Source organism: Ictalurus furcatus, chromosome 5, assembly GCF_023375685.1.
Source record: "Ictalurus furcatus strain D&B chromosome 5, Billie_1.0, whole genome shotgun sequence".
Lineage (NCBI taxonomy): Eukaryota > Metazoa > Chordata > Actinopteri > Siluriformes > Ictaluridae > Ictalurus > Ictalurus furcatus.
This window is the reverse complement of record NC_071259.1, coordinates 11,781,979-11,807,586: the sequence shown is the minus strand read 5'-3', so window position 1 is coordinate 11,807,586 and position 25,608 is coordinate 11,781,979. Positions and strand designations below refer to the sequence as shown.

Sequence of the window (25,608 nt, the reverse complement as noted above, 5' to 3'; positions counted from 1 at the left end):
CACAGTTAACAATGCATGTCAAAGCACAAACCAAGCCATGAAGTCCAAGGAATTGACTGGAGACCTCGAGACAGGATTGTATTGAGGCACATATCTGGGGAAGGGTACAGAAACATTTCTGCAGCATTGAAGGTCCCAATGAGCACAGTGGCTTCCATCATCCGTAAATGGAAGAAGTCTGGAACCAGCAGGACTCTTCCTAGAGCTGGCCGCCCGGCCAAACTGAGCGATCGGGGGAGAAGGGCCTTAGTCAGGGAGGTGACCAAAAACCCGCTGGTCACTCTGACAGAGCTCCAGCATGTCTCTGTGGAGAGAGGAGAACCTTCCAGAAGAACAACCATCTCTGCAGCACTCCACCAATCAGGCCTGTATGGTAGAATGGCCAGATGGAAGCCACTCCTCAGTAAAAGGCACATGACAGCCTGCCTGGAGTTTGCCAAAAGGCACCTGAAGGACTCTCAGACCAAAGATTGAACAAAGATTGAACTCTTTGGCCTGAATGGCAAGCGTCATGTCTGGAGGAAACCAGGCACCACTCATCACCTAGCCAATACCATCCCTACAGTGAAGCATGACGGTGGCAGCATCATGCTGTGGGGATGTTTTTCAGCGGCAGGAACTGGGAGACTAGTCAGGATCAAGGAAAAGATGAATGCAGCAATGTACAGAGACATCCTTGATGAAAACCTGCTCCAGAGCACTCTGGACCTCAGATTCATCTTCCAACAGGACAACGACCCAACGCACACAGCAAAGGAGTGGCTACAGGACAACAAAGGAGTGGCTACAGGACAACTCTGTGAATGTCCTTGAGTGACCCAGCCAGAGCCCAGACTTGAACCTGATTGAATATCTCTGGAGAGATCTGAAAATGGCTGTGCACCGACACTCCCCATCCAACCTGATGGAGCTTGAGAGGTCCTGCAAAGAAGAATGGGAGAAACTGCCCAAAAATAGGTGTGCCAAGCTTGTAGCATCATTCTCAAAAAGACTTGAGGCTGTAACTGATGCCAAAGGTGCTTCAACAAAGTATTGAGCAAAGGCTGTGAATACTTATGTAAATGGGCTTTTTTTGTTTTTTTATTTTTAATATATTTGCAAAGATTTCAAACAAACTTCTTTCATATTGTCATTATGGGGTATTGCTTGTAGAATTTTGAGGAAAATAATTAATTTAATCCATTTTGGAATTAGGCTGTAACATAACAAAATGTGGGAAAAGTGAAGTGCTGTGAATACTTTCCGGATGCACTGTATGTCACTTTATAAGAATATAGCCACTGACTGTAAGCACAGTTTGTCAATTGCATGAACAGAAAGGGACAATCACAAGTCCACTGCAGAATAGATATTACTTGGCTGATGTATCAGTGACATGGTAGTGCATGCGTGGCCTGTTTACAATTACAGGCATATTTATTATACACATCTACTTTGTGTTAGTACAGTTAAAGTAAGGCTCATTGTTTTCTATGCACCGTTGTGCCAGTGGTTCTCTACAGTTGCAAACAAAATTATTCAACTCCCATTGCAAATCAGGTTTATTGTCAAAATTTAGACTTTCAGCTGTTTGCAATGAACAAATCATACAAAAGCAGTTGAAATAGTTAAACACAACGAATACTTCAAGTGGTTTTCCCAAATTCAACTGAAAATGCAACTTATAACATCATCTCCAGTTTCAAAATTATTCAATCCCCTGAATAGAATCCCTCGCAACAGCACAAACAGGCAAAACAGGTGTTGTCTCAAGCACACCTGATGCAACTAATCAAGGGCTTCATTAGTTGCACCAGGTTTGTTTGAGCTGGAACACATGAAATACCTGAACTGGCTAGGGGCAGAAATGGGCAGAAAATATATGAAATACCTGGACGGGGTAGAAAAAGGAAGCTATCAATGGTTGCAACCAGATTTCTGAGAAGGCAGGTTGTGAAAAACCCTTGAGTGACTGCAAAAGACCTGCAGAAAGACATGGTGGCAACAGGCAGTGAGGTTTCAGTGAGCACAGTATGGAGCGTACTAAACGCAGAAGGTTTCAATGCCCGAACTCCAAGACGTACAACCACAAAAGAACAAGAAAAGTCTGCTCAAATCATATAAATAAGCCACAGAAGTTTTGGGATTCTGTTTTGTGGAGCGATTAAACAAAACTGGAACTTTTCGGCACGATGGATCAGTGGTATGTCTGGAGGAAGAAGAATGAAGTACACTCTGTCCACAGTCAAGCATGGTCGTGGCTCGGTGATGCTCTGGGGCTGCTTTGCATCCTCTGACACTGGAAACCTGCAGCGTGTGGAAAGCAAGATGGATTCATTGACGTGTCAGGAAATCCTAGGAGAAAACTTCATGCCGTCTGTTAGGAAGCTGAAACTTTGGCGTCATTGGACCTTCCAACAGTACAATGATCCCAAGCATATGTCAAATTCCACCAAGGCTTGGTTGCAGAACTTGTCCTGGAAGATTCTACAGGGCCATCACATTCACCTGACCTGAACCCCATAGAAAATCTCTGGTGGGATTTGAAGAAGGCAGTTGCAACAGATGTAGCCCACTAGAAAATGTATATAAGTAAATATTTTAAACCGAATTTAAAACAATATAGATCCATTAAAAATAAATCAGAATGTAAACCACTATACTTTCAAATAAGTTATTTGAACCAGTTAAAATGTTTCATGTAGATAATTTTGACCAATTAACACCATTCTACACGGACATCCCGCCTTGATTGACAGGTGACAGCGGGAGAGGGTTTTTTACTGCGCAGACGGCACATACAGCCAAAGCAAGGAGAGAAAAGGAGACAGATAAAAATAGAAAAAGCCTAAATTATAATTATATATTATAATTAACCGTTTGTGTTACGAAACGGGAGGTAAGGCAGAAGCAGGTGCAGATCAGCGTCTTTATTTACAAACAGCAGTCAAAACAGGAAACGCGGTCTATACTGGACAAGATCAACGAGGTTAGACGTAGAACTAAAGTCTAGGTATGGAACGAGAACAGGACATGAAAATAAGACCGCTTAGCAGGCGTAACGCATTCACCATCACATTAACGTATACGAATAATACTGCGCGAAGTGCACAGCAACACGAGGGGTTTAAATAACCAACATAATCACACTTGAGTACAGACAGCTGGAACCAATTATGAAACACCCTCGAACATAAACCAATGCCGGAACAGGAAGAGAACAAAACCAAAACAAAGGCACGTGTCCGTATACTAGAGTTCAGTTTCGTGTACGCGCGCTCTCTAAAGCCGCGCCGCAGTGCCATCTGCCGGTGAGGGAGTAACAGTTTGAAAGAGTGAAACCAAAAGTCGAAACAATACTACTGCCAGTTGGAGTGCTGAGGAACTTCGGTTTGTAGTTTTATCCAATGTGAAACTTGGTGAGTTAAGTTTAGAGTTTGTTAAGTGCGGAGTGCTATGCTAAGCTAATACAGCTATGACGCAGCATGTTGCATTACTTGGTTATTTTCTTCTCTCTCATTTTGCCATGTAAATAATGTCAATTCAAATTTAATTCCAAAAGTGTTTTGAGTCAGATTACTTCTGAGTTATTAAATTGTTAAATTGCATTGTATAAACGTGAGCTATATTCAGTTATGTCAAGTGTTAGTTGTTATGTGTTTCAATGCACATAGCTTTTGCTCCATTTTGTTTGAGAAAATCAGACAGACTTTAAATACAAGTGGTATTTTATTTTAATTGTATAAAAAGGATACTGGCTGTAATTTATAATTTAAAACACTTAAACCATGGTGTGTAATATGTATAAGTATTGTACATGGATTTCATTTTGTTTTATTCTGACACTGTTTATACAGGTCAGGTTTTTCTGAATCCATGGGAAGAAGTTTACAACAATTTTTCAACAGTTTGATGCTGAGCCATCCAACCAGAACCACTGTGTCTTGAAGGACGGTATTTTTATTTTAAATTACTTTGGTTTTTCTGCAAAGGCCTACAAATGAAAATACTCTAGAGGAGTGCCTTCATTCAGAGTAAAAGAAATTGCAGAGACACTGAATAAGACATTTTAATTCTGGATGTGATTTTATTTTATTTAACTTTTGTTTTATTCCGTGTATGTATATATTTTATCTTAGGCTTAACTTAGAGGGTGCACCCTAGGGTATTATATATGTACTGTACATGTTTAATTTCACTCACTCGAAATTGTATATAAATCATTCTATATTTACCTTATCAGTTGTGAGGTCACTGTTCTTGTTTCAATCCACTACCTCCTACGTACCCTTTAGTCTTCTGATATCTGGTCTACACATCATCTATATAGTACATATTTAATATATGCTACCAAGAACATTACTGAACCGGAGGCCATTGCTCATGAGGAATGGGCCAAAGATTCCTCAGGAACACTGCCAGAAGCTATGCATCTTGTTTGCAGCAGGTCATAACAGCAAAAGGGTGCTCTACAAAGTACGAAAGAGGCTTGCCATGAAGGGGTTGAATAATTTTGAAACTGGAGAAATCATTATAAGTTGCATTTTCAGTTGAATTTGGGGAAACCACTTGAAGCATCTGTTGTGTTGAAATATTTCAATTGCTTTGTGTGATTTGTTCATTGCAAACAGCTGAAATTCTGTAAATTTTGACACTAAACCTGATTTGCAATGGGGGTTGAATAATTTTGATTGCAACTGTAGCTCTTCATGTGTCACGGTTGGTTTCTGAATGTTGGTGGCTGGATCGATTTGATGGGTGGACTGTTTCTGAGCCCTGCAGTAACAGGTCTTTAAAAACCCTCAGCAATACTGCTGCATCTGCTGCAGTCATACCAGTGCCACACACAGTACCATGCCTCTTCCATATAAAGCAGTCCATGTCAATGGTACAGCAAGGGTTAGGTTTATCTTTGCAAGATTCCGGCCCAACTCACCTGAATCTGAGTATGCTATTGTACGTTTTCCTGGGTCCTTCTGAAGTTGGATTTCCTTCACAGAGAAGATGGAGGACGCTAGAGAGAAATTTCAGAGTCAACGCCAAACTGTACTGGTCAAAAGCGTCCAAAAAAGCATATGAAAACAGTGTTGTCATTTCCAAAAAAGGCTATGTTTCACCTTAAACTCTTTTACAGGTTTCTATATAATGCAATGTTATTAACTTTAAGTTTATTTTAGAATAAATGTGGGTGCTTTTGGACCACCTCCAAATGATTAATTATTCAGTTAAAAAAACAATTTTACTTAGAACCATATAAGCTAAAGACTTTGTTACAGATTACACCTGATGGGATATAATACCAGTGATATTATCCATTGTACTATCCATTTTAGATACAATATCATTTTAGTGTGTTGGTTTACAGTTTGGAACGCAACCAGTGACGAGACTATCGACCATTAAAAACATTATCTGTGCAACGGAACGAGAGAGACAAGTGATGCAAATATCTAGGTCAGGGGTGTCCAATCTTATCTGGAAAGGGCTGGTGTGGGTGTACGTTTTCATTCCAACCAAGCAGGAGCCACATTGGCCCTTTCCAGAAAAAAAAATCTATATTTTGGAAAACAGACTGTGGTGAGCATATAATTCAGTCCCCATATAAGTATACTAATATCCTATTCAGTAAGTCTGATACTTTTTAATTTAATCAAGAATTGGAATGTTTCAGAGTTATACCTCAAATCTAATTTCTGAAAGGTATGTTAATCTGTTGAAAATAATGTTTAAAGTTTATGACAAAACAGGGAATTCATATTCATTCAAATTTATTTAGTCCTTAAGTACTGAGTATTTAGTCCTTACTGTCAGACAGATGCTGCACTTGCTCCCCCAAACTCTTGAAGTAGGGATGCCTGAGAGCTTCTTCTGCTGAAACACGCTGCTTTGCCTCAAACTACATAAATCACACACACACACACACAAAATCAAACCTTTCTATTTAATCACTTATTAAATGCTTATTATTTTTATTACTATAGTTTGGACTTTCTGACCTGTAAGAACTGCATAATTAAGTCATTGCCATCACTGTCTATCCTGTTAACAAAGACACAAAGGTCATAAATTGCAACAACATTATACACGTGTACACACACACACACGGACGTATACATAAAAATGTATGTATATGATTTGACTACAAAAATTCACAAATCTCATGCATGCATGAAGACACACACCTGGGTGCATGATTGACAAGAGGTTCAGGGCGATATCGAGGGAAGTTATAGTTTCTGAACTCTTCACTGGTACTGACCTCTGGCCAGGACTCCTCAGTAGGAGTGCCTGGAGACAAATGTTAAAATTAAGCAAGCACAGGCATGCACGCACGCACGCACGCACACACGCACGCACATATGGCGCTGTGCAATATAGGATACTCAATAAAATTCAATGCCCAAAATAATAAACACATTCATCGAAGCAGACGTATGTACAGATGAATGCAATTCTTACCTAGGATGCGAAATATGAGATGAAGTTCATCCTCAACTGTAGACCCAGGGAACAGAGGCCGTCCTGTTATCATCTCATAGAATATACAGCCAACCCCCCTATACACAACAATTAAGGAATGTGAGAGACAGAAAGAGGTGGCATTTGATTTAGTGCATGGTTTTGAGTATGATTTATGTATCTATGTTTGAAAAAGAATTCATAAGCTTATAGGAATGTAAACCAGACTATACGGTATGATTTTGATTCTTAAAGCAACAATTTCATATTTGACGGTACCACAGAATGTGCTAAGACACTACAGTTTTGATTCTTTGGAGTAATAAAGTGATTTTTGATGATGCAATGGAGTCTGCTACAATGTCATTTGATACAATCTGATTTAGCAGCCTCTGATCAATGTGTGACCAAATTTGTTCTGAATCTGTTTATTGGTGAATGATGATGACGTAGAGAGGGACTATATTAAAAGTATCAGAATTACAGGCAATTCAAGATTTTAGACCGTAAACAATTAAAATGTCTCCACCATGTCTTTACAGAGGGATCACAAGTGCTGTGATACTGAACGCATTCTGTCAGTGAAAATGCTATAAAAGTTATTTTATGAACCAGATATTACATTATTTGTGAAACCAGTTTGCCTTCTTCCTGACAGACACAAACAAACCAATAACAAACAAGGGTAGGCATTTTGAGGTTACTTTCTTTGAGGTTACAGTGGTGCTTGAAAATTTGTGAACCCTTTAGAATTTTCTACATATCTGCATAAATAATGACCTAAAACATCATCAGATTTGCATACGAGTCCAAAAGTAGATAAAGGGAACCCAATTAAACAAATGAAACAAAAAATTATACTTGTTCATTTATTTATTGAAAATGATCCAATATTATATATCTGTGACTGGCAAAATTATATGAACCGCTAGGATTAGCGGTTTAATTTGAAGGTGAAATTAGAGTCGGGTGTTTTAATCAATGGGATAACAACCAGGTGTGAGTGAGCACCTTGTTTTATTTAAAGAACAGGGATCTATCAAAGTCTGATCTTCACAACACACGTTTGTGGGTGTGTATCATGGCATGAACAAAGGAGATTTTTGAGGACCTCAGAAAGAGAGTTGTTGAAGCTCATCAGGCTGGAAAAGGTTACAAAACCATTTCTAAAGAGTTTGGACTTCACCAATCCACAGTCAGACAGATTTTGTACAGATTGTTACCCTCCCCAGGAGTGATCAACCAACAAATATCACTCTAAGAGGAAGATGTGTAATAGTCTGAGAGGTCACAATGGAGCAAGTGTAACTTCTTGGCAACTAAAGGCCCCTCTCACATTGGCTAAGGTTAATGTTCATGAGTCCATCATCAGGAGAACACTGAACATCAATGGTGTGCATGGCAGGGTTGCAAGGAGAAAGAAACTGCTCTCCAAAAACATTGTTGCCCCTCTGCAGTTTGCTAATGATCATGTGGACAAGCCAGAAGGCTATTGGAACAATATTTTGTCAATTGATGAGACCAAAATAGAATTTTTGGTTTAAATGAGAAGGGTTATGTTTGAGAAAGGAAAATACTGCATTCCAGCATAAGAACCTTATCCCATCTGTGAAACATGGTGGTGGTAGAATCATGGTTTGGGCTGGTTTTGCTGCATCTGGGCCAGGACAACTTGCCATCATTGATGGAACAATGAATTCTGAATTATTCCAGTGAATTCTAAAGTAAAATCTCAGGACATGTGTCCATTTACAGAGTCTCAAGAGAAAGTGGGTCATGCAGCGACCCTAAACACACAAGTCATTCTACCAAAGAATGGTTAAAGAAGAATGAATTTAATGTTCTGGAATGGTCAAGTCAAAGTCCTGACCTTAATCCAATAGGAATGCTGTGGAAAGACCTGAAGCCATAGTTCATGTGAGGAAACCCACCAACACCCCAGAGCTGTTGCTGTTCTGTACTGAGGAATGGGCTAAAATACCTCCAAGCTGATGTGCAGGATTGATCAACAGTTACCGGAAATGTTTAGTTGCAGTTACTGCTGCACAAGGAAGTCACACCAGATACTGAAAGGAAAGGTTGACATACTTTTGCCACTCTCAGATATGTAATATCGAATCATTTCCCTCAATAAATATATGACCAGGTATAATATTTTTGTCTCATTTGTTTAATTGGGTTCTCTTCATCTACTTTTAGGAAAATTTGATGATGTTTTAGGTCATATTTATGCATCAATCTAGAAATTTCTAAAGGGTTCACAAACTTTCAAGCACCACCGTATGTTTCCTTGTAGCGCTATATTCATCAATATGGAAATTAGTTTGGTTGCCCTGTTCAGTAACCTGCAAAAATGAGAAATAATCATGATCATATTGTGGATTGTGAGCCAGCCTGAAAAATGAAAAAAAAAAAATCATGGTATGATTTTTTTTTTTTGGTCAGCTCTCCCTCCCCTACTTTCTAGCTTATTAAACAATTTACACAGTTTAAAAATATTAAAAAAAAATTTAACACACCAGCTGGCTGTCCTTTTTCAATAATAATTGATTATAATCAATAATAATCAGTTTATGATTGTTGCCTTTTAAACAGACACATGATCCAGATTGTCTGATCAAAGCACTCGACAGTCATAGCTATCGAGGTATTACAGATAAAACTTGTTACCAAGTATAATTTGATTTTAAATACTACTGGATTAATATTACAGTCAGGCCCATAAGTATTTGGACAGTAGCACTTCTTGTAGTTTTGCCACTGTACAACACCACAATGGATTTGAAATGAAGCAATCAAGATGTGATTGAAGTGTAGACTTTCAGCATTAACTGTTTAGGAATTATAGCCATTTTTTTTTTTTTTTTTTTTTTTTTTACAGAGGACCTCCCTTTTCACAGGCTCAAATGTAATTAGACAAACTAGCAATTATAATATAAAGATTATTTTAATAATTGGATGCATATCCTTTACGGTCAATGATGAACTCAAGTCTGTAACACATGGACATCATCAAATGCTGAGTTTCCTTGATGTGGTATGCTTTGAATCTTCTCTTCCAATCATTCTGGTACAAGGCAGTCTTGGTTTAATCTGTCCAAAGAGTCTTGTTCCAGAATTGGGCAGACTTTTTTTTTTTCTTAGCAAAGTCTAATCAGGCCTTTCTGTTCTTGTGTGTTACCAGTGGTTTGCATCTTGAGGTAAACTCTCTGTATTTACATTCATGAAGGTGCCTCTTGATCGTAGACTGAAAATGATGCACCTACCTCCTCCAGAGTGTTCTTGACTTGGCTAGATGTTGTGAAGGGGTTTTTCTTCACCAAGGAAAGAATTCTGCGATCATCCACTTTAGTTGTCTTCCATGGTCTTCCAGGCCTTTTGGTGTAGCTGAGGTCACCAGTGCATTCCTTCATTTTAAGAATGGACCAAATTGTTAGTTTGGCCACTCTTAAAGTTTCTACTATGTCTCTGATAGGTCTGTTTTGCTTTTTCAGCCTAATGATTCACTTACATTGACACGTCTTCGGACCGCATATTGCGAGTTCCCATGAACAGCTATCAAATGCAAATTCAACACTTGGAATCAGCTTCAGACCTTTTATCTCCTTAATTTGTCATAACGAGGAAACAAGGCACACCTGGCCATGAAATTGCTTATAAGTCAATTGTCCAATTACTTTTGAGCCTGTGAAAATGCAAGGGCTCAGTCAAAATGGCTGTAATTCCTAAATGGCTAATGCAACATTTTTGTTAAACAGCTTGAATTAAAGTTGAAACTCTACACTTCAATCGCATCTTGATTGCTTCAATTCAAATCCATTGTGGTTGTGTACAGAGGCAAAACTACAAAAACTGTGTCACTGTCCAAATACTTATGGACCTGAATATATATAAAGGTGAAGCAGGAGCGGGAAAATTATTGCACCTACAAATTCACAGACACATGCATCTCCACAAGCAAGATGATAGACAGTACTCCCTGTAATTTCAGTATAGCTTAGGCCTCTCTAAATACATAAACACAGTTGTATCCTGCACTCCACCCAGTGGCCCAAGTCCTCTACATGCAGACATTGTTAGCTATAAATATAACCATCTGTAACCACCTGCTTTAGGTTTATGACTCATTGTATAATCCCTACTCTCACAGAAATAAGGGACTAAATGGAATATGAGTCCTCTTCCACGTTTTGCAGGAGTCAGTATGTGAGGGGTGTGTGTGTGAGAGAGAGAGAGAGAGAGAGAGAGAGAGAGAGAGAGAGAGAGAGAAAAAGCATCTCACCACATGTCAATAGGAGTGGAGTACTCTGTTGATCCTAGTAACACGTCCGGTGGTCTGTACCAGAGTGTGACCACTTCATTAGAATATGTCTTAGTAGGTACAGATTTGGCTCGAGCCAAACCTGCAACAACAGAATTCATGATATAGCTGTGAAGCATTTATTAGAAATAAATAACACTGAATAGCAATAAAAAGCATTTCTCAGAAATAAATAGCATTTTATTTATATATTAAATAATATTCTTTACAGATAGTTGTGTTTTGAACACATCCTAGAGGAAAGCAAAAGGGTTTGTGAAATTCACTTTAAATCCCTTTAAACATAGTTAAAACATACCCCACAATATATAATTATTATAAAAAACCAAAAACAAACAAACAAACAAAAAAAACCCAACAACTATTTAGCATTACACTGTTTTTGTCCTTTGGAGTTTTAAAAGACACTGACACTTGAAAATTATACAAAGAATAATATGTGAAGGATGATGCCCAGCTGGAACACAGTAGACAATTGTTATACTTTCACTAAGATCTCACTAATAAACTCAACTAGACCATACTCCTTATCCTCTTAAGGTCTCTAAATACAGTTATGTTTATCTGTAATTTATCTACAGCAAACTCAATATATGTAATATTTGTAATATATCGTAGAAAAATATAAACAATTAAATGTTATACAATTATGCCTTATACACCCACCATCCACTTTATTAGGAACACCAGCACATTCATGCAGTTATCACGCGTCAGCAGTGCAATGCAAAAAATAAAAATAAATCATGCAGACACAGGTCAAGAGCTTCAGGTAATGTTCACAAATCAGAATCAAGAAAAATTGTGATCTCTGTGACGTTGTTGGTGCCACATGGGCTGGTTTAAGTTTCACAAACTGCTGATCTCTTGGGATTTTCACACACAACAATCTCTAGAGTTTACACAGAATGTTGCGAAAAACAAAAACCGTTAATTGAACAATAGTTCTGTGGGTGAAAGTGCCTTGCTGATATTAGAAGTCAAAGGAAAATGGCCAGATTGTTTCAAGTTGCCAGGAAGGATATAATAACTCATATAATCACTCTTTACATTGTGGTGAGCAGAAAACCATCTCAGCATGCACAAAACATCAAACCTGGAGGTGGATGGGCTACAACAGCAGAAAACCCCATAAGGTTCCACTCCTGTCAGCCAAGAACAGGAATCTGAGGCTATCAAGGGCACAGGCTCACCCAACCTGGACAAAACAATTCTCCTGGTCTTTTTCCAGTCTTCAATTGTACCGTTTCTGTGAACCCGTGCCAACGATAGACTCAGATTCTTGTTCATGGCTGACAGGAGTGGAACCTGATGTGGTCTTCTGCTGTTGTAGCCCATCCAGCTCAAGGTTTGATGTTTCCTGCATGCTGAGATGCTTTTTTGCTCACTGCGGTTGTAAAGAGTGATTATTTGAGTTACTATAGCTCAAACCAGTCTCATCAATCTCCTCTGATCTCTCTTATAAACAAGTTGTTTAAGCCTGCAGACCCTCTGCACACAAGATGTTTTTTTGCACCACTTTTCAGATCACACTCTTTCCCCATTCTGATGTTTGATGTGAACATTAACTAAAGCTCTTGACCTGTATCTGCATGATCTTTTGCACTGTGTTGTGGTCACATGTTTGGCTGACTGGATAACAGCGTGAATGTGCAAGTGTACTAATGTTCCTTATAAAGCGGACGGTATGAGTGGTATGAGGGTGAGTGTATGTGGATGTGTATTTATTCAAGTGTGTGTTCTGGTACTGTCAGGACAGAGTTTACTCACCAAAATCAGCGAGCTTGAGCTCTCCCCTGTCATTTATGAGAAGATTCTGGGGTTTCAAGTCTCTGTGTAGAACCTTGCGGCGATGGCAATATGCTAGTCCTCGCAACAGCTGAAAGAGGAAGATCTGAAGAGCAGATATCAGGATGGAGTAAAAAGAAGAATCCACGGATGTTTAACGTAAACCTTTTTATTTCCAATTTTTTCTTTTCTTTTAATTTCAGATTGATATTGTTATAGCAATTTGGTTCTGAGCCAAGAAAAGTTCCAGCACTCTTGATATCTGATAAACCTTACTTCCAATAATCATTAACTTTTCTCCAACAAAATGAAATAGAATGCTATGCAACCATTTAATATCAAGAAAACTTTGCACTAAAAAATTACTTGACATTGTTTAGAAGTACAGTATGCATAGACTTACTTTGACATTATGAACACACATGATGTTCCCACAGTCATCCATGTACTGCTTTAGATCCCTTTCCTAAATATTTATCAGGAAAAAACAAGCAAGCATGTTAAAAAAGCACTTGCACTAACCCACAAACACCAATGACCGATACACAGATGTTTACCTAATCTCATCTACCCACCAGGTACTCAAAGACCAGTGTGAGGCACTTGTCCGTGTGGATGATGTCATGAAGAGTGACAATGTTTGCATGTTTTAAATCCTTCAGGAGGGATACTAAATTGTAAGACAATAAGAGGACAAAGGTGAAAATATTAAGAACAAAATTCATTATTATTTTTTACAATTTTATTTCATACATTTGTATAACTGCCTTTATTCATTAATCAGTACTGAAGGCTTGTATGAGGGTGAATGTTGGGAACATGTTGTATTACCTTCACGAATAGCAGTGCATGGTGCACCCTCTTCATGCTCCAGCCGAATCTCCTTCAGAGCCACAAGATTATCAGTCAGCTTACTGCGCCCCTTATACACTGTTGCATAGGTTCCCTATGAGGAGGATGGAATAGAGTACATCAAGAACACATCCTGAACCTGGAAACCATCACTTCTTCTGACTGCATGCTTGGATATATTTATGAACTCGTATAAAGACACTGCTCTGGTGAGGCTTTCTGTAAGGAAACACTAACATTTCTTAAAGAAGACTCCGTCCAGGTTAGCACTTTAAGGTAAAACTTTTCCTTTAAGAGAGAATAATTTGAAGGCACAATTTGTCAAGGGTTTTGGGAAAGCACTAACCATATGACATCACCGACTATGTACATTTCACTGCTGCTGATGCGTGTTGTAGGGAATGCGTATCCCATTTATCAGCCCTTACAACATGGTAAATCATACAGGTGCACACTGAAGTTATACAATTACTGACCGCAGCTCATGTCAGCCACCACCTACCCTGTCCATCAGTGGAAAGGGTCCACCATAAGAACACTACTAACCAACTATTATTTGTAGTAACACAGTGGCATGGCACTGTGTATGACTCTGGTAAGTCTATCAGGCACAGTAACAATGCTTAATCTTTATTGGTGTAACCTGTAAGTGTATAATTCAGTACTATAACCCATCATCATTTGTTATAATACCAGTTTCTGACCACAGAACTGCTGCTTGATGGAATATTCTCAATGCTGGATTGACATTAAGGTTTTTGTGTGTGGTGGTGGGGGGTTTCAATGCCCTTATGGATGCTCACGAGTATATGGGAGTTTGGGCTATAGATATTCATATATGCCGTCAGCAAAAATAAACAGTGTAGTGTTTTTTGAAAATCTGACCATTTATGTTCAATTTTTCCAGTGAAACACTGTACTGCATAAAAATGGGATGCAGAATTTTACATTTTAAATGTATCATTACAGTCAAATAAAATCCCTTTTGATTCTCCACCTTTGTTTTGCACAAACTCCCATGCTTAAACAAATGCTTAAACAAATGCTTAAATTCTTGAGGTGATGAATGATTACAGGTTTATGAACTTACTTCACCGAGCTTGTCCAATTTGATGTATGTCTCCAGTTTCCCGAAGCCGATTTCAGACTGTGTGAGAAAAATAAACAGTAAGAATTTAGCAGCCACGCTTCATAGCGACATTGACTGACTGTTGTATGTTATATACATACATAAGAAGACCTGAAGAGTTGAGATTTTCAAGAAGCTATTGTGATTATAATAACCTATATATAAACTTTCTTTTTTGGGGTTTATTGCACTTGTGTGCATTTACACATTTACTAAACTCAAAGGCCAAAGGCTTGAAATAACACTAATATGGCAAAAAATGTGTATACACACACATCTATATATCTAATATTACTGTCTACCATCTAGACGGTAAAGTACTCAGTGCATAGCGCAAGTGTATAGTCAGTTGGGACTAAACTTTTGTATTTACTCTCCTGAGCATGTTTTCAGAACAGAAGTAACGTGATGAGTAAATGTGCCATGCACAGACCAACTAATCGATAATGAGATTCGTTGACAACAATTTTCATAATTGATTATTAGCGATTTTATTGATTAGTTGTTGTAGCTCTAATTTTATATATATATATATATATATATATATATATATATATATATATATATGTACAGTATCTCACAAAATTGAGTACACCCCTCAGATTTCTGTAAATATTTGATTATATCTTTTCATGTGGCAATACTGAACAAATGACACTACGCTACAAGGTAAAGTAGTGTGTGTACAGCTTGTGTAACAGTGTAGATTTTCTGTCCCCTCAAGAGAACTCAACACACAGCCATTAATGTCTAAACCACTGGCAACAAAAGTGAGTACACCCCTAAGTGAAAATGTCCAAACTAGGCCCAAAGTGTCAATATTTTGTGTGGCCAAAATTCTTTTCCAGCACTGCCTTAACCCTCTTGGGCATGGAGTTCACCAGAGCTTCACAGGTTGCCACTGGAGTCCTCTTCCACTCCTCCATGACGACATCACGGAGCTGGTGGATGTTAGAGACCTTGTGCTCCTCCACCTTCCGTTTGAGGATGCCCCACAGATGCTCAATAGGGTTTAGGTCTGGAGACATGCTTGGCCAGTCCATCACCTTCACCCTCTGCTTCTTTAGCAAGGCAGTGGTCATCTTGGAGGTGTGTTTGGGGTCATTATCATGCTGGAATGCTGCATACTGATCATGCTCTGTTTCAGTATGTCACAGTACATGTTGGCATTCATGGTTCCCTCAATGAACTGTAGCTCCCCAGTGCCGGCAACACTCATGCAGCCTCAGACCATGACACTCCCACCACCATGCTTGACTGTAGGCAAGACACACTTGTCTTTGTACTCCTCACCTGCTTGCCGCCACACATGCTTGACACCATCTGAACCAAATAAGTTTATCTTGACCACACCATCATCAGACCACAGGACATGGTTCCAGTAATCCATGTCCTTAGTCTGCTTGTCTTCAGCAAACTGTTTGCGGGCTTTCTTGTGCATCATCTTTAGAAGAGGCTTCCTTCTGGGACGACAGCCATGCAGACCAATTTGATGCAGTGTGCGGCGTATGGTCTGAGCACTGACAGGCTGACCCCCCACCCCTTCAACCTGTGAGGGAAATTACTCATTTTACTTTGTAATAAGTTTGTTCTTGTTCTGTTTCATTCTCATGTGAGGATAACGCCTAAGAAGGCCATGTCATGTCACTGAGATCAGTACAGAATGTTTATCTGCTTACAGAGACACAAACATGTTCTTCTGTTTGTCTAAACATCTTCCAAGATCCTAAAACAAAGCCTGTTTGAATCCTGTATTAACCATCTTTCTGTAATAAACCTTTTTACCTTCAGAGGACGAGTCTGCGAGTGTTGTCTAATTTCCACGACAAACCTCTGCAGCAATGCTGGCAGCACTCACACGTCTATTTCCCAAAGACAACCTCTGGATATAACACTGAGCACGTGCAATCAACTTCTTTGGTCGACCATGGTGAGGCCTGTTCTGAGTGGAACCTGTCCTGTTAAACCACTGTATGGTCTTGGCCACCATGCTGCAGCTCAGTGTCAGGGCGTTGGAAATCTTCTTATAGCCTAGGCCATCTTTATGTAGAGCAACAATTCTTTTTTTCAGATCCTCAGAGAGTACACACATACAGTATCTCACAAAAGTGAGTACACCCCTCACATTTTTGTAAATATTTGATTATATCTTTTAATGTGACAGCACTGAAGAAATGACACTTTGCTACAATGTAAAGTAATGAGTGTACAGCTTGTGTAACAGTGTAAATTTACTGTCCCCTCAAAAGAATTCAACACACAGCCATTAATGTCTAAACCACTGGCAACAAAAGTGAGTACACCCCTAAGTGAAAATGTCCAAATTGGGCCCAAACTGTCAATATTTTGTGTGGCCACCATTATTTTCCAGCACTGCCTTAACCCTCTTGGGCATGGAGTTCACCAGAGCTTCACAGGTTGCCACTGGAGTCCTCTTCCACTCCTCCATGATGACATCACAGAGCTGGTGGATGTTAGAGACCTTGTACTCCTCCACCATCCGTTTGAGGATGGTGGAGGAGCATCATCATAGCTACACTATTTCCATACAACCATTGCGCCAAGATCCCACTTTCCAGCTTAACCCTCTTACCCCTAAGTTCCCACAGTATTATGTCCCATAACCCTATATTCCCCAGAGAAACAGCATGCCAACCCTGAGTTCCTGGGCCAAAATCAACATTTTAATTTTAACATTTTTAGGCCTTGAAATAACTTATAATAATGTATTTGTGTTACTTTGAAAATGAGTGTCAGTGAATCAGTGTTTTTACTAAACTTAGAGCACAATTCTTAACTAGAGAAATGACGAAAAAATGCTCGCTAAAATCCTTATACTCATTTAGAAGTACCATACGAGCATCAGCATGGTCAATGCCTTTATAAATAATAAATAAATAAATGCATTTTAGCGCCAAAAGTCAAGTTTCTGGTGATAATCAGACCAGCAGGTAGTGTTTTCACGAATGCACAGAGATGGTCAGGTTATGACTCCAGACCTCTGCAGTGTCAGTCGCACTGGTTGATGCTGAAGATGAAGACGGATCAGGGTCTGAATCAGGAGAGTTTGCGTCTCTATCAGTTTCGGTTTCTAGAATCCTCACTCTCGCCTGTGTGACTGTGTATGTTTTCTTTTTTTTCACTGTTTTAGATGTACCTATGTTCACTGTAGGTGTAACTTTAGCTGGAACACGATTAGCTTTTCGCTTTGGCATTTTTAGTTCACTTCTACTATTACACCAATATTCACGCTTGGATCAGCTTCATCGTAATGCTGGCGTAATAACGTAATCACGTCGTGACGTCATCAACCTTCCGGGTCAAAAAATAATAATTAAATAAGTAAGGAATCATAGCAGAGTAATGCCAGTACACCGGCCTTACGGGGATAACGTTTACACTGTAAATCCTCTATATCGGCCTTACGGGGATTTGGCATAGACGACCAAGCCGGTCTATCGTCCTTACGGGAATAGATCAAAGACGGGCAAGCCGGTTTTTCGGCCATACGGGGTAAGAGGGTTAAGCCACACCCACTTCTGGTTCAAATCTGATTACAGATGCATGTGGAATGCTAGTGGCATTGAGTTGCACTCCTCATATATACTCATCAGTCACTTTAAAAGGAACACCTGGACAGCTGCTCATTTATGCAGTTTTCCAATCAGCCAATTTTGTGGCAGCAGCACAGTGCATGAAATCATGCAGATATAGGTCAAGAGCTTCACTTATTGTTCACATCAAACATCAGAATGGGGAAAAAGTGTGAGATCTGTGACTTTAACCATGGCATGATTGTTGGTGCCAAATGAGCTGGTTTGAGTATTTCAAAAACTGCTGATCTCCTGGTATTTTCACACACACAACAGTCTCTAGAGTTGAGTGAGCTACAGTTCTGGGTGGAAACGCCTTGTAGATGTGAGGGATCAGATTACAATGGCCAGACTGGTTTGAGCTGACAAGAAGTCAATAGTAACTCAAATAATCACTCTTTACAACCGTGGTAAACAGAAAAAGCATCTCAGAATGCACACCACATCAAATAGTGGAAGACTCAGGTTCCACTCTTGTCAGCCAAGAACAAGAATCTGAGGCTATCATGGGCACAGGCTCACAGAAACTGGAAAGTTGAAGACTGGAAAAGACAGGGTGACTTTTTTTCTAATCTTCAATTGTCCAGTTTGGCTGAGTTCTGTGCCCATGATTCTTCACAACACTCATTTGCACATTCTCTGCCATATGCTGTTGCATCAAACTGTGATGGTGCACAAGCCTGGCCAAAATAAAACCAACTGCTTTGACTTGAATTAACATCTTAGCCTGAACACCTTTCTCTACTGACTTACTAATGCTACTTCTTTCCAATTTAACAAAAATGTAAAACCTTAACCATGTGTGTGTGTGCGTGCGCACATGCCTGCAGTTCAAAGTTTGCTTCAAAAGCCTAATGCGAACAAAAACCTATTCTGTGAAAACTAAATGAAAATAGATTCAAGTGTAGCTTGGTATCAACATAAGCATTTACAAAGTTAACTATTTAATTCATGGATTTGTTTAAGCAAAAACAAAGGGAAATATGGCCAAATATTTTAATTTTAAAAGACTATTTGATATCAGTTGATTTAAAAAATAAAACATATCTACTAACGTGGTATTTAACAGGTGAGTTAAATCGGAAGTCTTTGAGAAGGAAAATTAAAAAAAACATTGAGGAACAACTTATAAGAAAAAATAATAAAAGGGGTTAATCTGCACTAATAATGGGATTTTACAATACTATGAGTGTTCTCTAAGTAATTGGCTTACCAGGGATGCTCGCCGTAGCTTCCGACTCAAGGGTTTATCGAAGGGAGGACTGTTCATAGCAAATTTTTCCAGATAGCCCTCTGGCAAACGGATATCCACTGGCAGTGATAGACGCTTATTAATGTCCTACAGAGGCAGAAAAAACATGGGTGTGACTGAAGGAGAGGAGTCAAGTTACACATTTAAAATCAATAAATCATATGGGAAAATAAGACATGGGGGTGGGAAAAAAACATGAGTAACTTAGTATTAATTTCATGGCAAAAAGCACAAAATGCTTATCCTGCACTGGAAAAAATACCTGAATACACATGATATAATATACCAATGAGTTCAAATGATGTACATATACAGTGCAAATTCAATTCACTGTGGTTTTAAATTCTCCCCAGTTCACCATAAGCCTGTAGTAATTTGTCATAAGGTACCTTTGACAAATTACTAGCTTTTTTTTTTTTGGATAACTGCAATTTAAAATATCCCAATTGTGGCCCACCTAATCTGGCAAAACTAAACAACTTGCTAGCACAGTTTACAGAGAGCGCAGTTATGCATTGTGTTGCATGTATTAAAAACAACATTCTTCCAATGAAACATTTTGGTCATTTTCAGTCCTTTGGTTCACATCAGTTAACGTGTTTCACAGAAAGCCAAAAGAAAAGAGAAGACAAAATGACACCACTAATGGATAGCAATTTTAAATGAAACAGCTCATCAGCAAAAAAGGCATCACAAGCATTAAGGTCCACTGTTAACGCCCAAAGTATACTCCGAATACAGATGCATCTCCATTCATGTTGCTTTCCGTTTGTACACATTTTTTTCACTGATCATTATCGCGCTCAAAAGTACAGCTCCAGTATAAACATCAGCACTAATAACATTTGCAATTTATGCTTCTATTGCTGTGTGTGTGTGAGTGTGAGAGAGGGAGAGAGGGAGAGAGAGAGAGAGAGAGAGAGAGAGAGAGCGCGAGCTTATATTATGGATAGTTATGTAGATGGTACGTCTGCTGTTCCAGATGATTATGTATTACCTCATTGCAGATACGCCGTGAGTTATTGTTACGCATTCGCACTCGGACAGGACTCTGCACCTCGTCCGATGAAGTCCCTGACGCCTGATCACTCTCTCCATCGGATCCCATTTTCTCATTTTCATGTACTATTCCTTCAAACACACACACATAAGCACATCACTATGACAATAAATCAATCAATCATAGTACACCCAAAATCCTAATACAAGCAGTTTGTAACAGAGTACTCTGATGCTTGAAAGGAAAAATCACATTTGCAATAAAAACAACTTCAAAACTACACATGACTCATGGACTGACTTTTAGAGACTGTATAGAGACCTGCTGATCCCATTTCTGGGACAAAACATTTAAACAGAAGACTGCAAGAAATTGTGATATCCAGTGGTTGGATATATTGCAAATCACAGTTCATCTGACTGATTAACCCTGATAAAACACTAATCTGGTCTAATTCTTAACGTTACTAATAATCCTAACTAAACCCATAATATTCCAAAAGCTTACTGTGCAAGACAAATTAAACAACTGTACTTAGGAACAATATTTATAGGTGTCCTACTGCTGCTTGTTTGTCATCAATGACTGACGTTTTTAATACATGGATCGCTTGTATACAGACCGACATGTAAAGTCTAATTCATGCTTCATCAGAAGTGATTCTAGCAGCAGACTAAAACAACTTTAGTCCTACATGTTCACTGTACTTCAAAACAGAAGGAGAATCCTTGCTGTTCATCAGATAAGGGAGTGTAGTAGTAAAAAGAACATTATTATCTTCCTTAGAGCAACAAAAGAAACATTGCAGGGCTCCCAAGAGGCCCTGCAATCATTGAAATACAATGAGTTTGAATCCTGATGATGCCACAGACCACCATGACCAGGAGTCCAAAGGAGCAAAATTGGCTGTGCTGTCTTTGTGAAAGGAATGACATGACTGTATCCCCGGTCAATCAGGGGACTGCGGGTGTGGGGTCATGTACGTAGAAGAAGGGAGTTAGTGTTTTCCTCAGAGTAAGTTATACAGCCCTGTGGTGCACCGAGAGCAACAGCTCAAAAACTTGCAGAGGCTGGGTAGTGGGTAAGGAACTGACAAATGACCAAACTGGGAGAAAATGAGATTAAAAAAAAAAAAGAAGCATAAAATAAATTGTGTACATAATATTTTACAACCAGCTATTTAAATCAAGGCGTTTGAATTTTACTCGTTTCAACCAGAACACTGGTATGACTCACATTTGACTTTGTCCCTTTTTAAGATTTTAAACTTCAATGATTGAAACTTGAACTTATATGAAATGTAGTTAGCCAAAAAAAAAAAATATTCAACAAAAAAAAAGGAACTCTTTACAAGCTAAATGGATTTAAAGCCAAGATAAAGCTAGCAGATTCACTAGCACACAGAGGAGGGGGTGAGATATGGAGCCTCCCATTCACAAGCAACTACGGCAATGTTGAGGTGGGCACCAAGTTCAAAAGTTGGTTCAAAACATTTTGGAGAGTGAATTTTTTCAAAAGCCACAGTATAAACACAGCTCATGCATAACACAAGGAAAGATGACTATTAAAGTATATTACCTCCCGGTATATGCTTTTATGCAATATTAATGTATCATATTGTTCTGCTGATGATATTCCTTCTGTCTCTACCAGAGGCTAATTCATATTCAACTGCATTCAAATATTAAAACTGAATGCAATTTTAAAGGAATTTGTCATCCCTACAGCAATGTGCTCACTTTTACTCAACAGTCCGATCATGATGTTCTGAAGAATAATACAAAATATAATCAAAGTACTGAAGAGAATCAAAGTGCATTCAAAAATATGTTATCTGTAATTCTTTCAGTAATTTAATCTTTTAGATTTTTAGTTTTAGATTAGTACTTCTGTAGGGCTGTTTTTGTCTGTACAATTAGTCAGACAGTAAACCCAAAGGAAAGCTGTGAAAATTAACATGAATGTGGATTCAAAGGAAATTAGACTTGTAGACATGCACATGATCGGAAAAGGCTACAAAATAATATCCAAGTGTTTGGGTATCCAAGTGGGCACTGTTGGATCAATTGTGAGGGCCCAGGCGCTGCCGTCTTTCAAAATCAAGCCTCAGAGCAAGAAGGCGACTCGAGAAGAAGCCAAAGAGAGGCCAACAATTACTATGAGGGAGCTGCAGACTTCAGTGGCTGAATCTGGATTAAAGGTGCACCAGTCAACAAGAGCAAGAGCTCTGCATACAACTGGCCTGTATGGGAGGGCAGCTAGAAAGAAGCCATTACTGAAGTAAAAAGCAGAACAAAGCACATTTGGTGTTTCCAAGCATCAAAGTCACCCAGTTAAAAGTGGGATAAAGTTTTGTGGTCAGCTGAGACAAAAGAATGAGCACTGCTCATTCCTCAAAAAACACCATCCCAACAGTGAAGTGGGCGTGGCAACATCATGTGGGGAAGCTTTTCTTCAGCATGGAATGGGCACCTTGTTAAAACTGAAAGATGGATGAAGGGCACAAAATACAGGGAGATACTGCAAGACAGTCTGCTAAAAAATAAATAAATAAATAAAAATTAAAAAAAAAAAAAAAAAAAAAACCACAAAAAAACCTTGGGAGAAACTTCACTTTTCAGCAGGACAATGATCCCAAGCACAAGGCCAAAGCAACAAAGGAGTGGTTGAGCAACTAAAAGTGAATGTTCTACAGTGGCCAAGTCAATGTTCCCATATCAATCTAATCAAGAATCTGTGGCACCGTTTGCAAACTGCAGTCAACAAACAAAAACCTGAAGAACCTGGAGCAAATCCATCAGGAAGAATGGTTGAAAGTCACTCAGTGTGCAAAGCTGGTAGGAACTTACCCCAACAAACCGAAAGCTGTTATAGCAACAAAAGGTGGTTCTACTAGTACTAGTCTGAAGGGGTGTAAATTTGACTTTAACAGCATATTGGTTTGCAATAAAAATACAGTCTGGAGTAATGCATCTAAGGGTTTTTTGTAATCCAGACGATTCTGAATACTTTTGCAAGGCACTGTATGTCAAATCATCTGACTGCAAAATGTACACTGTGCAAACCTTACAGACAAAATCTTTTTTTTTTTTATTAAACAAGTTGTCTTTATACTAAGGTGGCTCTTTATATGTCTTCCTTTATATGGAATTGCACAGCAAAGTTTGATACTTCCTCTTGAAAAGCCTGGTCAGTACTACTGCCATTTGTCTATTACCTATAGACTGACATTTGCAAGTAGAAGAACATAAGCAAAAAAACCAAGAAACCACAGAGATGTACAGAAAATTCAGAGATGCATGCAAAGGAGAAATATAGAGACTAGACATGTGCTGATAACTGGTTATGTGATCACACTTAAATATTCAACATGGATGATATTCTTATTGTGAAACAAAATCACATCACTTTGCGTATTAGTGTATTTGTACTGGACCTCTTTAATCAGCCAGCATTTTGCAAACATACTGCATTTGCAGATATCATGTCATTTCAAAAGGTAATTAAGACACGTAAAAAAGTATTTAGAACAATCAAGTTTAGCTTTAACTGTGAGGTTATTTGTAACATGTAATAATGTGATACCAAAAATTATATTATTATTATTCAAATTTTATATCAGCACGTGCCCAAAAGTGAAAAGAAAGAATAGATAGAGAGGGAAAGATAGAGAATCACCAAGAGAGCCAGTCCGGTGAAGAGAAAGGTAGGGTCGGTCCAGGCCATCTCTACGCATCGCTCCGCGCCCCAAACCCCCTGCGTAGTGGCGCAAGAACGAAGGGGCACTTTGGGATGCGGGAGGGGGCACGGGGCAAACCATGGTCTCTAAGAGAGGATGAAACAGAGACACAGAGAGCGAGAGCGAGAGAGAGAGAGAGAGAGAGATGAAATAGAAAGACGAGCAACTATAGGAGAGTTGGCTACTGAGTTACCTAGAGGTCAAAGCAGGAGCCATGCAAGGGAAAGAGTCCAACACAGAGTAGAAGTAAAATATAAAGTTACATAAATGTAAGTAGTTGTAGGACAGTTGGGACATAAATTCTTGTCAAAACAGGCACAGTTACAGGTCAAGTATATAAATGCACACGAGATTCATTTATTCAAAAGTGACCGATGTGGCAGAATAAAATCCAAGCATTTACTCTTAGCGAAAAGAGGTTCTTCTGGATTGTTTAAGTTCTACCTGGAATCCTTTCTGACTGTCCACAAAGGCACAAGATAAAGAAATTTTTTCAGAAGATTTTAGAAGAGTATATAGCTGAGCAGTTTAAGGATTTATGAATTTGGCTCCAGGGCCCAAAAGTGACTTTCTACAAAGAGTAGGCCTGTATCTAAATAAACTGCAATTGGGATATCATAAAATAATCCTACTTGTAAAACTGCTATTCCCCTTATCCATCTGGACTAATAACTAGATGATATTAATTTGATGATATCACTTAATAACCTTCAATGAGTCAATGAATAACCATCAATAAACACTACAAGATCTGTTTTCAGACTCTCTTTAAGCTTTTATACTAGTTGGTCAGGCAATCAGCTAACTAACTAGTTCATGTGGATTTAGGGATTTCCCTAGGTTTTCAGAGGGCATAGTCTGAGTCCTTGGGGTGGTGCTGGTTGGGGTTTGAAATTATTCAAAGGAAATTTTAAGTTTTAAGCTGGCAACACTTATTGTACTTCTAGTCAAAAGTCTATACATTTCACCAAATAACACATTTGTGATCTAATGAAAATACAGTGGTGGAAATAATTATTGAACACATCAAAATAAATTTCAGTAAATATATTTCCAAGAGGCTATTCACATGAAATTTTCACCAGGCATTAGTATTAACTTAAGACATCCACATATATAAAGAAATCCTAACATTAAAGTCCATAAATAAAGTTATGTGTCATAAAGTGGAAACAGGACACAGAAAAAAAGTATTGAACATGCTAACAAATTTATTTAATACTTAGTGGAGAAGCCTTTGTTTGTAATGACAGCTTCAAGACGTTTCCTGTATGAAGAAATTAGTCGGCTGCAGTATTCAGGTGTGGTTTTGGCCCGTTCTTCTAAACATATGATCTTTAAATCTTTTTCAATTGGATTCAAGTCAGGTGATTGGGCCATTTTAACGCCTTGATTTTTTTTCTCCGAAACCAATTGAGAGTTTCCTTTGCTGTATGCTTTGGATCGTTGTCCTGCTGGAAGGTCCACCCACGTCTCATCTTCATCATTTTGGTAGA

At 38.7% G+C, this 25,608-nt stretch overlaps 1 protein-coding gene across 5 annotated transcripts in view; it reads right to left on the bottom strand.

Moving 5' to 3' along the window:
* Nucleotides 1-25,608, bottom strand: part of LOC128607681 (cyclin-dependent kinase 17) — a 46,543-nt gene that overhangs the window by 6,106 nt on the left and 14,829 nt on the right. For 4 of the 5 annotated variants that reach the window (XM_053624765.1, XM_053624764.1, XM_053624767.1 and 1 more), the window contains exons 3-15: nt 20,371-20,504; nt 19,335-19,460; nt 14,490-14,546; nt 13,379-13,493; nt 13,123-13,217; nt 12,951-13,013; nt 12,530-12,653; nt 10,721-10,841; nt 6,439-6,536; nt 6,162-6,267; nt 5,976-6,018; nt 5,785-5,875; nt 4,916-4,993 (exon numbers count right to left, since the gene is read on the bottom strand). In XM_053624765.1, the coding sequence (XP_053480740.1) occupies nt 4,916-4,993; nt 5,785-5,875; nt 5,976-6,018; nt 6,162-6,267; nt 6,439-6,536; nt 10,721-10,841; nt 12,530-12,653; nt 12,951-13,013; nt 13,123-13,217; nt 13,379-13,493; nt 14,490-14,546; nt 19,335-19,460; nt 20,371-20,504 (1,251 nt within the window). Of the gene's footprint in view, nt 1-4,915; nt 4,994-5,784; nt 5,876-5,975; nt 6,019-6,161; nt 6,268-6,438; nt 6,537-10,720; nt 10,842-12,529; nt 12,654-12,950; nt 13,014-13,122; nt 13,218-13,378; nt 13,494-14,489; nt 14,547-19,334; nt 19,461-20,370; nt 20,505-24,051; nt 24,199-25,608 lie in introns of all 5 variants that reach the window. The other variant, XM_053624768.1, reaches the window with a different exon arrangement.